Below are 15,837 nucleotides of genomic sequence, written 5' to 3' on the forward strand. Positions count from 1 at the left end.
AGTTTTGTAAAATTTTTAAAAAATATATTATTTTGATAAATTATTTTATATAAGGTAAATGATTAATATTGGTATAAAACAAAAAAATTAAAATAAAAATGGCAATTTACTTTGAATTGTCTTGTTTTTATAGAATTGTTTATGAATGGAGAAAGGACCAGAAAATATGGAAGGTAACAAGAGAAATATATCCTATTCGAAGAAAAATTTAAAATAAACTAATTTTGGTTTCAAGTTCTTTTCTGAAAGAACCTTACATTTCTTTTTAAGTCAAACTCCATAAAAAAAATTAACCAATCACCATACACCAACCTAAATAATTGTACTGGCTATAATGTAGTGCATATTTTGATAGAGAACCATTAAAATCACAATAATTATATTTAATTGTTTACTTTGTAAAATACTAGTACTAAAAATAAGATGAATATTACTGCTATAATATTTTAAGTAGTTAACGGTTAACAATTGAATCATGCTTGACACTAATCTAAAAGCATTTTAAACAAGTCTTTTCTAATTTCTAACTAAATAGAGAACATAAGAATTAACAAATTAATTAACATCAAGCTGAATTTAAAAGAACAAAAGATAATAAGAACTTGTTTGGATGAGATTTCAGCTTTAAGTCAACCGTCATAAATTAGAAATTCCTATTATTTTGGCTTAAAACTAAGTGTTTATAAGCACTTCTTTGAGGTAAGCTATACAATTAGGGTTGACTTGGTAAAATGTATAAGAACAATGCAAAATAGGATGTATTAGTAATACTTGCATTACTAGTGCTTGCACTAGTTATGTTTGCATTATTTCTTTTTAATACTGTATCAAATTTATTAACATTACATGAATTATTATCAAAAGAAATAATTTCACTCTAAATAACAAGATTGATGATATATCAAATTTTTTTATTTTTTATTTTTTAAAATTTCTAAATAGTCACGACAAGAGCATTTTCATTTTTAAAGGAAGGAATAGATTTTCACATCCATAATTAAATTCAAACACGCGATGCACATGGAGTTTGAGCAAGTATACTGGGGCAGAAGGGCCAAGCCGGTTACCCATCTTACCCTATATCAATCAAATCCGACGGTGGAGATAACTCGACGTTGTCAACAGGTCAACTGATTTATAATTATTTTTCATCAAATCCTCTTAATAATTAATCATCAATGGCTTCTTCTGCTTCAACTACTCACCTTGACGAGAAAATGTCTCTGCTAATTCGAAGGTTTGTAGTTGTAGGCTTGATTGTTCTGCTGAGCTTTGCCGTATTGAGTGAAGCTGAAGCATCCTATGGAGCTTACAAAGTCGAAGTCATCAATGAATTCCCTCACGACCCCGAAGCTTACACTGAGGTTCCTTACTCTTTTCGCGATTTTCTCTATTTTTCAACATTAGCATTATGATTTTCGAGTTTTCTGGATTATATAGTTGGTGGAAATGAGAAATTTAGGCGCTGATCACAATAGCTCAGCTAATGTTGTTCGTCCCCAAATTTTTGGTAAAATGTACTTTCTGGTGACGGTAGCTTTTACTTGGAAACATTTTTTTAAAAGTTGAATCTGAAGCATTTTGGTGATATTTTTTGAGTTCATGAAACTTAATTATTTGTGTTCGGTCCTGATGCGATGTGTTTATTCTTCAGGGGCTTCTCTACGCAGAAAATGACACACTCTTTGAATCAACTGGACTTTACGGACGTGTGAGTTGTCTTGTATATATATATATACATATTTGATTTGACTTCATGATTATTTTTTAGGCTTGACATGGATAGTTCTCTCTTTCTGAAAAGTGCAGTCATCTGTTCGGAAAGTTGCATTGCTGAATGGTAAGGTATGTCTACAATTGCTTACGAAAAAGTAAAACTACAATACAATTTTGAAGTTCTGTGAGGATTTAAAATAAGTATTCATGTTTGTTTTTTCTCTGTTGGCTTCTCCGTCATGGCTGGAGAATAAGAAGATTTTGTCACTACATTTCTGCTTAGTATAGCAGGCGCACAGGGCAGCTTCTGCCAATTGAAAATGCTAACATATCTATCTATAAGCTGCATTATCTGTTTTTATGAAGTTTATGGTGCGAGAAAGAACAGGTATCTATTGTTGAAACATAAAGTGTGCCATCTTGGACCTAAAAGGAACCTTCTATTGCTGGCTCCGCAGGTTGAGACTGTTCATGACATGCAGGCTTCTGACTTTGGAGAGGGTTTAGCTCTTCTTGGTGAGAGGTAAGGCATTGATTCTGGAAATAATGTGGAAAATATGTTGTGATAACTGCTAAGTAAGCAACCTTTCATTTATCAGATAGGATAATATGTAGCACTTATATGCTGTTCTATCATCTCCTTGTAATGGTTGAAATTGAATTCTGTCCTGAATATTGCAGCATTTTTTGAATGGTTATGAGCACATCAAATTTTTGTAGGAATATCTGTAAGCCTAGTGTTGCTTGTATATCAATAGCATTTAGCTTTTGTATTAGTTTTGGGCCAATTGTCATTATGAAACTGCAGATAAGTAAATGCTGTTGCAAATAATAATTAACCGACTCGAATTCGGTGAAACTTTGTTTATAATCTGAAGTTTTGGCTGTGCTCTAGTAGCAGTCTTTTACTTAATTAACAACTCCGGCACTCCCTATGTCCAATTTGGTTCTCCAACTTTGACTAGGTACATAGAAGAAGAAGTAAGAGTTGAAATTTTATTCCGTCTTTAGAAATGGGTTTAAAATTATACATGTATGGAAGCTTCCCTTTAATGAAAACATGCTTGAGATAGCCGAAAATAGAAACTATAACAATTGATTCGGAAGAGAGACAAAGCTGATTTTCGGATTACTTAGATATTCATAAATCATGATATATTTTCTGGTTGTACGTTAGACCAGACCAAGTTTTCTCTTCTTTAGCTTTTCCTTTTTGATCGTTATGTCTTTTTGTTTCCTTTCCTTTATCTTTTAGTGATAGTTTACTATTTTGAATTTAAATTGATCACTAGTTCTTATGCAACAACTGTCGATTTTTGCAGCTTGTTCCAACTAACATGGTTGCAGGATACTGGTTTCATATATGATCGATACAACTTTAGCAAAGTATGCTTGGCTCCATTACTTTGTGTGCTTTCATTTGAATCATCTTCTTTTCATGATTTTAATTTGGATGTTGCTTGTTGTAATATGAAAGCTCCTCATGTATTTTATGAGAAAAGTAAGTAGGATTATTGCCTCATTTAACTTCACTGCCTTCACATGTTAGTTAACTGTTTATATTGTGCTGTTTCATCCTTGATATGTGGTGTCAGGTCCTCTGTTTGACGTTCAAGTTAAAATTGTCATCTCGAATATGAAATTCTCCTTTCCTATAACTTCACATGGAACTATGAAAATTTGATTGACTATATCCTTCTCTTAAGAAGCTGGCGGAAGCCCTTTACTGGAGCAACCAAATTCTTTTTTATAGTTACCCCTAGCTCACTATTTTTTTAAATTAAAATTATATGCAGTTCAAAAAGTTTACTCATCACATGCAAGATGGTTGGGGATTGGCAACTGATGGGAAAGTACTTTTTGGAAGTGATGGAACATCAACATTATATAAGATTGACCCTAAGACAATGAAAGGTTTTTCCATCTACGGTCTACATGATATTTAGTTTTTTCTTTGCTTCCTTAAAATGGAGATACTTATTTTCTTAATGCAGTCATCAGAAAACAAGTTGTCAAGTCTCAAGGGCATGAAGTGCACTACCTCAATGAGCTGGAGTATGTGAAAGAGGAAGTATGGTCAAATGTCTATGCGGTACAAATCTCTCTTTTACTGAGTTCCATTTGGGCTTTAGATTTGTTATCCCCATTTATTTACACTATCCACATATTTAGAAGCCATGGAGCAACTTTAACAATAGTTGTTTTGGTTATGGTATTCAGTGGAATAAGTCCTGAAAACAACCTTGCTCAAGAAGCTAGTTGTATTATGTCAAATAAGTTTGTACAACTTATTAGGTTTCTGATAAAGATATATATTGTGCATGACATCACTGTACGAACCAGTATTCTATTTGTGCCACTTAGTTAAGTCCTCTCCTTTTCTTATTCAGCTAGAAATTAGAGCAACCTGTCTAGGCTAGCCTCTTTATAAGCATACTCCCATTTGATATGGTTATGAGTATGACACTCAGATGTGGAATATGACACTAAATGGTGGCAGATAACATTCTTTCCACATCTGAGTGTCATATTGTTAGCTCCAAGTTTGACACTGAATTAGAGACCAAAATAATGTTGGTATTGCCTTTCTCTGCAGACTGATTGCATTGCTAGAATTTCACCCAAAGATGGCACTGTGATCGGATGGATTCTTCTTCAATCTCTAAGGTATTAGCTTTTGTTCTTTGTCGTAATGTATTGCAGTTCACAAGTTCTGGTCAAGATTTTTTAACAGATAGCTTCTTTTAACTTCTTTCAGAGAAGACTTAAAATCAAGAGGCTATAAGGTAACTTTTTTTACTATTTTACATAAGATGCATTACTTCCTTTTTGATTTTTATTATGTTCTGTTTGGTAGCCTTTGATAGTGTAACACTGGTTGATGATATGGATGGGTAATTAGCTGTACGGCTGTACCTTGTTCGGAGGGAAGATGAAAGAAAAGTTAATAACCTCTACACTAGATGGACAGAAGGCTATACTGATGGGAAGTGAGAAATGCTTACCTATATGAAATAAGTTACACCAAGATTTTAAGGATTTGATTACCTTCATTTCCTCTCCTTTAACTGAATAGACAGGAACTAATAAAGTCCTTAACTTCCATTATTGAAAGAAATTTATCCCTTGTGCTTTCGTATTTCCATGCTCATCCCCCCCCCCCCCCCCCCCCGCCCCGGTTCTTTGATGCAAATATAGAGCAAAAGCTAAATCCTCTATTGCTCTTCACTGCAGTATATTGAGGTCCTGAATGGAATCGCATGGGACAGAGACGGTGACCGTATTTTTGGTAAGAATTGATCATTATAGTATTATGTGTGATCTTCATCAGCTTTTTGGATAGATAGGCACTCAAGCTTAACCTCTTAGCATTTATTCTATAATACACAACCAAATTTCAATTTTCACCGAATGAGTATCAATAAAATATTTCTAATCCTCTCCCTCTATCATTAACCTGCAATCCAAGCATCGGAAGCTCTCATTCAACTTAAGTAGTAGCCTCGATTTGTAAGGCACAAAACAATTTGTACCTTTGGTACCAATATAAGATCTCCGATAAAGGAACGTCCGCCATGATGCTGTGTTTTTAACAATGTTAATTTAGTGATACTTAGAATTTGGATGGCTCTATGAATGATACCATTCTGTTCTTCATTGCAGTGACAGGGAAACTATGGCCAAAGATATTCGAGATCAAGTTGCTCCCCCTCCCACCAAGTGCTCCATTAATTCGAGAAATCAAAAACTTGTGCATGCCAACACCATTCTATCTTGGAAATTTGGAGAGCTGATGATGTTTATCATTTCTCATGTAAACATTTGGAGCTGTTTTTTGCAGCAACATCCATATCTTGATCACCTCATCCTATATTTTACTTCCATTGCTATGTATAACATCAGCTACTTATGCATATTGCAACATAATTAAAAAAATGGAATAAGGCAGTAAAAGTCGTACTTAGTTTTATCTGGTGTGTTTTAACACCCACTCCGACTTCTTTTGAGGCCTTTCAAAGATTATTCGCTACTTTATCCTTAAAGACATATTATCCAAGTCTAAGGGTGAAGCATTTTGCAGGAACATCTATAAATTGAGTTTACTGGAAGACTGGAAACCATGGACTGGATGTTATTTAATTAATAATCAAAATGGTTCCAAAAAATTAAAGCATAACAGGGGACTAGCTGGGTACTTCACTATCTTTTACTTAATGCATAGTAGTAGCTGCAGCACATGTCTGGAACTGAATCTTATCAACAGGTAAAGTATCAGTGGGAAAAGGACACTCAATATTCTTATCAGGCAACAGAGCACAGGGCTGAGGAGTGACTTGGCTAGAAACACCTTCGATATTACTTCAGTTCCATTGTAGTTGCTTAGCCTGTTCTGACAACTCGATGGCCACATTCGATATGCAAATTCCATTGAAGGTATCACCATCTATCCCCACTAATTTCCCTGCTATTGTCACATTCTTAGCTACAACGTCTTTTACATTGATTCCTTGAATGACAGGAAGTGCTTTCGGATCATAATGCTCGTCAGGATGAGCCCCATAATCGCCTGTTATCCAAAAGGTATATTTCATTGTCTGCAATGTCATTCCTCTCACAAACACGTCTTTAATGTACGCCCCTCTTCCTATAGCAGTTTTGATCCTCAGGCCTGATTCAGAACTAATTGCTCCAATGTTTTCAGCTCTCACATCTTGAATGCCACCGGACATTTCGCTTCCGAGAGCAATGACTGCACTATCAGGTGATATGCAGGTGAGGTTTCTTATGATTAGGTGCTTTGTAGGCATTCCAAATGCAATTCCATATTCATCCCAACCGCTTTTCACTGCTATGCAATCATCTCCCGAGACTATGAAGCAATCTTCAATTCTTGTGTTGGAACAAGAATCTGCACAACCAAAAATGAATTAGTAACTACTTCACTAGAGGATGTCATCTTCTCACATTTTTACTATAGTTTGTTCTTGTAACAAACCAGGGTTAATTCCATCTGTGTTTGGCGAATCAACTGGTGCAAGGATTGTTAATCCCTTGATTACCACAACACTGCATTTTTCGGAAGTAAAAAAAAGTTAGAATCAAAGAGTACATATCAAAGTAAGTTAACAAGCACCACTAGGGAGTGTGGTGGGATGATAAGATCCCTCCACCCTAATCAGATGCTTAGTTCGTCCCTTGAAAATGTAGAAACTCCTGGTAGGCGGGTTTTCCTTTGGTGGGCTCCAGATGGCACAAATCCAAAGATGATCACGTGAAATGTAAAAGGATATGATATAATGAAATTAGAGGAACAAGAAATAAACCTGCTGTAAACAGGATGGACATTCCATGAAGGAGAATTGATCAATGTAAGATTGGAAATCTGAACATGATCAGAAAACATGATCTCAATCAGGTAAGGTCGGGTTTTTTTCAATTGACCTTGTCGAAATTTAGTCCACCACGGTTGACCTTGACCATCTATGGTGCCATTTCCACCTAATCATCATCACCATACATATAAAACAACTAACACTACAAGTGTTGGTATCAGTATCTGAAATATTATAGACCCAAACAAAGGATTTATTATATTAAGGATTCATATGTCCGATCCCAATTAGCTTCAGACTGAAGCGTAGTAGTTGTTGGCATATTATTTTGACTTGATAGTACAAAGAGGATATTTACCTGTAATGACTACATCAGTCAAGTTTGTTCCAAAAATGAAACTGATAAACCTTGGTCCTGGAGTATCCCTTCCTACTCCATAAGATGGCAATGGTGGAATTAAATCCCACTCTGCCTCATCCTGTACAAACAATCACATATGTGTATATCAGCAACAGCTGTTGCATCATCTTAAGTGAAGTCAAGAATTTGTTAAGGGTATCCGAGATTCATTATATGTATAAAACAGTAAAGTTTGATCTATATAATTAGTATGTGGCTACACCACTGCTTACGTCAAGGAACCTCGTCTAGGTTCGCTAGGTCAACTCAGATATAATGTTAATGTAGTTCTTTAAAGTGATATGTCTAGCTTAAGTAGAGATTCTTATGTGTCATTTCTATAAATGAAATATCAAAAATTAATTAAAAGGTGAAACATTGAGACAATTATAGAAAAATGTTGTGATAATACACAATTGGTTTATCTGAAACATTTATATGGTGTAAATTTTCTGGTTTAATTTGTATCGTTGATACCTGCTGACGATTTTAAGGGGTATCAAGAAACAAAATAAATTCTGGAGACCAAATTCCTCTGTCCTCCCATCACTCGAATGGATAGAGCGGGAGAACAGGGATTTTGTTTGTTTGTAATGTTGTCAAAGAGTTGAACAATATTTTTTTCGTACACATTTAAACGTGAATAGATTTAATTCAGTGAGATCCTTCATTCGCATTCTTTTTCACCAAAACATTTTGGTTCGGTGATTAATCTATGTGATCAACCAGATAGTTTTCGGGCTGATTCTTTCCTTTTTACCCCCTAGATAAGAAAAAAGATCAAATAAATGTGCTTTTTCTTCTTCTTCTTCTTCTTCTTTTAAGGGGGAAATAGAGGAGGGGATTACAAGATGGGAAATCGAACTCTCACCCACAAGGTGAGTTCAGGTTTCCGCTCAAACCAATTTTTTTTAAAGTAAAAAGAGAAAGGGACAAGGAATGAATGAAACCTGAGAAACTAGAAGGACAGCATCCTTGTGTATATAAAGAGTGAATTTACTAGTAAGATTGAATGGCCCTGTTAACCATTTCCCAGGAGGAACAATGAGCTGTGCTCCCCCATCTGTTGCAAATTTGCTCAGTTCATGTATAGCTTTTCGAAATGCCTTTGTGTTCGACGTTTTTCCGTCACCTTTGCCTCCAAAATCTGTCAATAATGCTGTGTGTTTTCGACAACTTAAAGCTTCATACTCAATACAGTCCGCTGCTCTAAGACAAAGTATTCCCCATGTCAAAGCGATAATCAGTTTCCCTAGAAACTGTTCCAAAAAATAAAGAAAAATCCATAAGAATCAATGAAAATGGTAAATTATATAATTAATGGACATTGAGAAGATCTATGCATAATGTATATTGCCTAAATAAAGAGAAATATATTTACATGGCATGTTGATTGGTGGTACAACTCCATTGATGAACAAAAAGCTTTCGAATGAATGAATATTGGTTGTATGATTCTGTTATATAGTGTAGTGTAGATTGTGCGTCAAACTAAACATTTAATAACTAACCATTTTAAGAGATTTTCATATTGGTAAGTATATTAATCTTATTCCAATTATTATGGCGAAAACTTTGCTATTTATTAAAAGTCAAGAGAAATTGAAATTTACTAGATGCAAATTTGGTAATAAGAAATTTAATGATTTAGTTATGAGAGAATCCACTTGCTATATTGCATTTGGAAAGTGTTTATTCGGTAATGCAATATTAAGCCAAGGCAATAAATCTTACAAATGAAATAAATAAGAGATAAATCGGGACAATGAACCCTGACGTATCAATTGTAGAGAAAAGGACATAACGGTTTGTTATATTTACGAGTAGATTCAAAATAATTTTGTATGTATTAACACAGTTAATAAGTTTTTCCTTCTTTTAAGTTAAGTCAAATATTCTTTTAGTCTACTTTTACTATAAGATACGTTTTTCGAAAGTCAATTAAACTAATTTTTAAAATTAAATTAAATTATTTTAATCAATATTTTAAACAAAAATAAATAAATACTTAAAAACTATACAACAAGTACTATAACTTGTAAATTTTTACCTATCAATATAATGAGAAAATATATCGTAAAAATATTGATCATAATTCTTATTGTTTGACTTTAAAAAAATAATCGATAATTAAAAATGAACGAAAAAAATATATTTTATCTGTCAAATATTTATTGAATTCTATTGGGATTTAGTAGGAACTCACAGTTGAAAGGGACCATTTTTGTAGCATATGCTATTCTTTTGTTTATTTCTAGAGTTTGGTATGATGTTCACTGCTTTCTTCTCTTCTTTTTTTTTGGAAATTTTTAATGTCTAGAGTAATTTTTTGTGTGTTCTAAATTTTTTAAATTTAATGGAGCTTTTTTGGTGTATATGATTAAATCTTTGACTTTTTCACTATTTCATCACATCTAACGAACATAAATAATTAAATATTTAATGGATATTCAAAGTGTTGATTTTGATTAAGTTTAAAGGACCAAACTTGTTCCATGCATAGATTTTTGCATTTGCCCTTCTAAATGGGAGTATCGTTTTATCATAATTAAAATCAAATGTCCTTAATATGTATAAGAACAAGCAAAGAGGGTAGGTCATATTATCAATTTTAATTGACTAAAGAACCTCTACTAATTAACAAGTATGAGTTAGACAGAATTAGATATTCTATGATCATTATTAAGTTTGTACAAATTTGTATAAATGTATAGATTTAAATCATAGATCGTCCATCTATAGGAACCAGAAATATGTTTTTCTTATCTTTAACTTTCAAATCTTTTTGATAATACTTAATAATTCATCACTTCTTGGATTTATCGAATTTTATTGAAGCTATTGACATTGTCATGTGATTTTGATTCGCCAATCGCATTGATAGAGATGATAGGATTGAATTTGTGATATTTTGTGATCTCGCGGGTCAAGCCTATTTTAATGACTCTAGATGTGAGTATGAAGTAGGTATTGAAAGTGCAATCTTATTAATTTATGTATGATTTTAGTGAAAATCTACTATCATATAGGTTCCTAACCCTTTTTCAAACTGTATAACATTAGCTCCCAATTGATTTTTTTTAATTATTGATTAAGCTTTATTCCTCACTTATTACCATTTTATATAATAAATTTTATGTATACACTTAATTATTAAAAAAACTTGTTTTAATACCAATTTATACATCACTATGAATTATTGTTGGTGGATGTGAGTATTAAATAGATATTCAAAGTGCAGTTTATTTATGATTTTAGTGAAATGTGTGAAATTCATATTATAATATAGGTTTCTAATCCTTTTTCAAACGGTATAAAATTAGCTTCCAATTAATTAAGCTTAATTCATTGCTTATTATCAGTTAATATATATGTCATTATTTGTGAATTATACTATTAGATCTCGTGGGTATTAAAATAGATTAAAAAAGTTATGTTTGTGTGACGTTTGGAATCTATACAAATAAAATAAAATAAATTATTAACTCTCCTCAATGTGTGTAAAATCAGATCCAAAATAATTAAATTTAATTCATCGTTTATAATCAATTTATATATTAAATTCATACACTTAATGAATAACATCGTGAAGCGATCCCCATTAATATTTGTTTAAATATCAATTACATACTCTACCTTACATAATATTGTGACCAACACTACCTTGTTTGAATTTTCTTATATTTATTTTGTTTAGAAGTCTTTTTTATATTTTGTTTTAAAAAGAAAAAAATCAATTTGGATACTACAAAAAAGAAAAAAACATTAACATTTTCTCATGTACCACGAAAAAAAAGTGATTAGAAAAGACAAGAAATATATATTTTTTTAAATGTAAACAGAAAAGATGAAAGAAAAATAAAATTTTCTGATTAATAGGAGAACTCAAAACAAACCAATTTTGAGAAATTTATGGAAAGCAACATTTAATATTATACTCCTAAATTTATTGAAAGTATATACTCTTACCAATCCATTATTAATTTATTTATTATTTACATGTTTTCTTTTTAATAAAAAACAAATATGTTAAATGTTGTTAGAATTCTAATGTTAAACTTAGAAAACATAAAGTCCTGTTAAGACTGGTAATAATAACATTGAAATATGTCATTTATTCAATTTACTCTTAATTTTTTTACGAATATATTGTATGGTATAAATTTCTTTCTCCTCTTTTGATACATTTCTTTTATGTCATTATAATTAAATAATTTATTTTATTTCTTCATAATAGAGTTAAAATATTAATAAGTTGCATATGACGAGGGGTTTGACAAGGAGCTGAATATGGTGATGGATCTACTCGTAAAGGAAGGCCTAGAAGAAACTTGTCGAAGCATACCTAAAAATTATTTTTGCTAGAAATTTTCTTACCTTTAACTTGTAATAGTAGTTTTGTTACGCCTCTTTATAGTGTTGTTCTAAAACTTATGTCATAAAAAAAAAATCAAAGTCTATATAGAAGATCGTAGTCTATAAAAGATCGAGAAAATTAAAAAAAAAAATCTTCAATTCAATGCCGTAGATTATTGTTTCAAAATTAACCTCTTATATTCCATTTACCTTACCACTTACATATCATTTTTTTGTTTAACAAATAATATTTTATATATTGAAAAAAAAACTATATATTATATTCAGGACAAAAACAAAAATCTATAGTATCTTCATTGCCTAATCTGAAGGTATATAAATATTACATACTACTTCGTTTAAAAACAAGAACCTATCTTATCCTGTGCTCACCTAAAGGTAGCAATTACTAGTTTTCGTTATATCAATTATTATTATATAACTGTGTGAAACGCGGATAATTTCACTAACAAGGGACTGGCTGGGTATTTGACTATCTTTTACTTAATGCATAGTAGTAGCTGCAGCACAAGTCTGGAACTGAATGTTATCAACAGGTAAAGTATCAGTGGGAAAAGGACAATCAATTTTCTTATCAGGCAACAGAGCACAGGGCTGAGGAGTGACTTGGCTAGAAACACCTTTGATATTACTGCAGTTCCATGGTAGTTGATTAGCCTGTTGTGACATCTCGATGGCCACATTCGATAAGCAAATTCCGTTGAAGGTATCACCATCTATCCCCGCTAATTTCCCTGCTATTGTCACATTCTTTGCTACAGTGTCTTTTATATTGATTCCTTGAATGACAGGAATTGCTTTACGATCATAATGATCGTCAGGATGAGCCCCATAATCGCCTGTTATCCAGAAGGTATATTTCATTGTCTGCAATGTCATTCCTCTCACAAACACGTCTTTAACGTAAGCCCCTCTTCCTATAGCAGTTTTGATCCTCAGCCCTGATTCAGAACCAATTGCTCCAATGTTTTCAGCTCTCACATCTTGAATGCCACCGGACATTTCGCTTCCCAGAGCAATGACTGCACTACTAGGTGATATGCAGGTGAGGTTTCTTATGATTAGGTGCTTTGTAGGCATTCCAAATGCTATCCCATATTCATCATAGCCACTTTTCACTGCTATGCAATCATCCCCTGACACTATGTAGCAATCTTCAATTCTTGTGTTGGAACAAGAATCTGCACAACCAATAAATGAATTAGTAACTACTTCACTAGGGGATGTCATCGATCTTCTCATCCCTTAATTACTTGAATCTGTTCTTGTAACAAACCTGGGTCAATCCCATCTGTATTTGGTGCATGAAATGGTGCAAGGATTGTTAATCCCTTAATAATCACAAAACTGCATTTTTCGTTAAGAAAAAAAAAATCAGAATTAAAGAATACATATCAAAGTAAGTTAACAAGCACCACTAGGGAGTACGGTGGAATGATAAGATCCCTCCGCCCTTAATCAGATGCCTAGTTCGTCCCTTGAGAATCGAGAACCTCCTGGTAGGCGGGTTTTCCTTTCGTGTGCTCCACATGGCACAAATCCAACGATGGTGACATGAATTATAAAAGGATATGATATAAACAAATGAGAGGAACAAGAAAGTAAACCTGCTGTAAATAGGATGGACATTCCATGAAGGAGAATTGATCAATGTTAGATTGGAAATCTGAACATGATCAGAAAACATGATCTCAATCATGTAAGGTCGGGTGTTTTTCATTTGACCTTGTCGAAATTTAGTCCACCACAGTTGACCTTGACCATCTATGGTGCCATTTCCACCTAATCATCATCAGCATACATATAAAAACAACTAACATTACAAGTGTTGGCATCAATGTCTGAAATATTCATGATATTGAGGATCCATACGTCTTTTTTGATCCCAATTAGCTTCCGACTAGAGCGTAGTAATTGTTGGCATATTATTTTGACTTGATAGTACAAAGAGGATATTTACCTGTAATGACTACATCAGTCAAGTTTGTTCCAAAAATGAAACTGATAAACCTTGGTCCTGGATTATCCCTTCCTATTCCATAAGATGGCAATGGTGGAATTAAATCCCACTCTGCCTCATCCTGTACAAAAAATCACATGTGTGTATATTAACATTGATACCTGCTGACGATTTTAAGGAACAGAATAAATCCTGGAGGCCAAATTCCTCTGTCCTCCCATCCCTCGAAAATAGATAGAGCGGGAGAAACAGGGATTTTGTTTGTTTGTAATGTTGTCAAAGAGTTGAACAATGATTTTTTCGTACACATTTCTGTTTCGATGATTAATTTATGTAATCAACCAGATGGTTTTCGGGATAAGAAAAAAGATCAAACAAATGTCCTTTAAGGGGAAATGGAGGATGGGATTACAAGATGAGAAATCGAACTCTCACCAACAAGGTGAAAGTTCAGGTTCCGATCAAACCAATTTTCTTTTAAGTAAATAGAGAAAGGGACAAGGAATGAACGAAACCTGAGAAACTAGAAGGACAGCATCCTGATGTATATAAAGAGTGAATTTACTAGTTAGATTGAATGGCCCTGTTAACCATTTTCCAGGAGGAACAATGAGCTGTGCTCCCCCATCTGTTGCAAATTTGCTCAGTTCATGTATAGCTTTTCGAAATGCCTCTGTGTTCGATGTTTTTCCGTCACCTTTGCCTCCAAAATCTGTCAATAATGCTGTGTGTTTTCGACAACTTAAAGCTTCATACTCAATACATTCCGCTGCTCTAAGACAAAGTATTCCCCATGTCAAAGCGATAATCAGTTTCCCTAGAAACTGTTCCAAAAAATAAAGAAAAAAAATCCATAAAAAATGGTAAATTTATAATTATTGGACATTGAAAAGATCTATGCATAATGTATGTTGCCTAATTAAGAGAAATAAATTTACATGACATGTTGATTTGTGATACAACTCCATTGATGAACAAAAAGCTTTCGAAAAAAATAAATATTGGTTATTTGATTCTGTTATATAAGTGTAGTGTAGATTGTGCGTCAAACTAAAATAACTAACCATTTGAGGAGGTTTTCACATTTGTAAGTATGTATATTTAATCTTATTCCAATTATTATGGCGAAAACTTTGCTATTTAGAAGTAAAGAGAAATTGAATTTACCACATGCAAATTTGTATGTGTTGTAAAATTCTATAATTTAATGGAGTTCTTTTGGTGTATATGATTACATGTTTAATTTTTTACTATTTCGATCATAATTGTTAAATATTTAATGGATATTCAAAGTGTTAAATTTTTACAAGTTTAAAGGACCTGTTTGTGCATAAATTTGTACCACTAAATGGAGTACTGAATGTCCTATTAAAATTAAAATTAGAAGTCCTTGATAGAATAAGTACAAGTAATTAAGAGGGTATGTCATGTTATCAGTCGCATTAAGAAAATAAGAGTTAGAATTAGGCAAACTACGACCATTATTAAGTTTGTATAAATTTTCGGTATAAATATACAAATTTAAATAATAGATTGTCCGTCTATAAGAACTTAAAGTATGTTTTTCATGTGTTTTCAAATTTTTTTAATAATACTTGATAGTTAATCACTTCTTGAATTTATTAGATTTTGTTGAAGCTAATAACATTGTCACGTAGATAGAGATGACAGGATGGTACCCGTGGCATTTTGTAGCCAAAACAAATGTGCTAATCCTAACTAAAACTTCAAATTTTTATTTGTAAAGAAGAAAGCGAATCAAAACATCTATTGAATGGTGACTTTAGCTTACTAAAGACATCAACATATTGTTTTAGCTTGATGGAAACAAAATATTTTTCCTAAAGATCATACTAAATAGAGATCAATTAAAATGATATTATATTTTAATTCATATTTGAAGCGTGGATACCAAGCAATCCATTTAGATTTATTTGAGATATCAATGAAATAGAATATGAAAAAGTCTATATTTAAGTGTTTAATCTGACTAGTTATGTCTTGAAACAAAATCCCCAATTATTTTACTATCCTAATTATGCAGCGTTCAA

The 15,837-nt window shown here is 32.5% G+C and overlaps 3 protein-coding genes across 6 annotated transcripts; 1 reads left to right on the forward strand and 2 right to left on the reverse strand.

Annotated features, from left to right (window-relative positions):
- Positions 1-912: 912 nt before the first annotated feature.
- LOC101264894 (glutaminyl-peptide cyclotransferase) lies at positions 913-13,084 on the forward strand. Of its 4 annotated transcripts, XR_011220331.1 has the most exons (18): positions 913-1,364; positions 1,655-1,711; positions 1,810-1,845; positions 2,175-2,239; positions 3,039-3,102; positions 3,513-3,630; positions 3,711-3,808; positions 4,313-4,383; positions 4,475-4,502; positions 4,951-5,005; positions 5,380-5,530; positions 5,798-5,908; positions 5,981-6,150; positions 6,236-6,297; positions 6,419-6,489; positions 12,324-12,532; positions 12,618-12,679; positions 12,753-13,084. XR_011220331.1 is itself a non-coding variant. In XM_004234172.5 (11 exons), the coding sequence occupies exons 1-11, from the start codon at positions 1,179-1,181 to the stop codon at positions 5,508-5,510; spliced, it is 909 nt and encodes a 302-aa protein (XP_004234220.3). In that variant the 5' UTR covers positions 913-1,178; the 3' UTR covers positions 5,511-5,686. The 4 variants fall into 4 exon arrangements, 1 of the variants encoding a protein (XP_004234220.3); XR_011220332.1 differs by lacking the exons at positions 12,324-12,532; positions 12,618-12,679; positions 12,753-13,084 and adding an exon at positions 6,716-8,123; XR_011220330.1 differs by lacking the exons at positions 12,324-12,532; positions 12,618-12,679; positions 12,753-13,084 and having other exon boundaries at positions 6,419-8,123.
- Positions 5,824-9,001, reverse strand: LOC101265204 (probable polygalacturonase). Its single transcript, XM_004234173.5, has 6 exons — positions 8,831-9,001; positions 8,400-8,708; positions 7,408-7,528; positions 7,041-7,215; positions 6,713-6,783; positions 5,824-6,625 (listed from the first exon to the last, which is right to left on the reverse strand). Exons 1-6 carry the CDS (start codon positions 8,858-8,860, stop codon positions 6,078-6,080), a joined length of 1,254 nt encoding a protein of 417 aa, XP_004234221.2. The 5' UTR covers positions 8,861-9,001; the 3' UTR covers positions 5,824-6,077.
- Positions 12,098-14,937, reverse strand: LOC101265512 (probable polygalacturonase). The gene is made up of 6 exons (XM_010319217.4): positions 14,725-14,937; positions 14,302-14,610; positions 13,787-13,907; positions 13,434-13,608; positions 13,103-13,173; positions 12,098-13,007 (listed from the first exon to the last, which is right to left on the reverse strand). The coding sequence occupies exons 1-6, from the start codon at positions 14,851-14,853 to the stop codon at positions 12,310-12,312; spliced, it is 1,503 nt and encodes a 500-aa protein (XP_010317519.3). The 5' UTR covers positions 14,854-14,937; the 3' UTR covers positions 12,098-12,309.
- Positions 14,938-15,837: the final 900 nt, after the last annotated feature.

Source organism: Solanum lycopersicum, chromosome 3, assembly GCF_036512215.1.
Source record: "Solanum lycopersicum chromosome 3, SLM_r2.1".
In the NCBI taxonomy this organism is placed as follows: domain Eukaryota; kingdom Viridiplantae; phylum Streptophyta; class Magnoliopsida; order Solanales; family Solanaceae; genus Solanum; species Solanum lycopersicum.

Bases quoted from the DNA above. Each gene is read 5' to 3' on its own strand.
- LOC101264894 (XM_004234172.5), top strand. From the start codon at position 1,179: ATGGCTTCTTCTGCTTCAACTACTCACCTTGACGAGAAAATGTCTCTG. The intron at 3,103-3,512 runs GTATGCTTGGCT...AATTATATGCAG, and splicing joins ATCGATACAACTTTAGCAAA to TTCAAAAAGTTTACTCATCA. The intron at 4,503-4,950 runs GTAACTTTTTTT...TCTTCACTGCAG, and splicing joins TAAAATCAAGAGGCTATAAG to TATATTGAGGTCCTGAATGG.
- LOC101265204 (XM_004234173.5), bottom strand. From the start codon at position 8,860: ATGGAGTTGTACCACCAATCAACATGCCAT. The intron at 7,216-7,407 runs GTAAATATCCTC...GATGATGATTAG, and splicing joins GACTGATGTAGTCATTACAG to GTGGAAATGGCACCATAGAT. The intron at 6,784-7,040 runs GTTTATTTCTTG...CGAAAAATGCAG, and splicing joins GTCCATCCTGTTTACAGCAG to TGTTGTGGTAATCAAGGGAT.
- LOC101265512 (XM_010319217.4), bottom strand. From the start codon at position 14,853: ATGGTTAGTTATTTTAGTTTGACGCACAATCTACACTACACTTATATA. The intron at 13,609-13,786 runs GTAAATATCCTC...GATGATGATTAG, and splicing joins GACTGATGTAGTCATTACAG to GTGGAAATGGCACCATAGAT. The intron at 13,174-13,433 runs GTTTACTTTCTT...CGAAAAATGCAG, and splicing joins GTCCATCCTATTTACAGCAG to TTTTGTGATTATTAAGGGAT.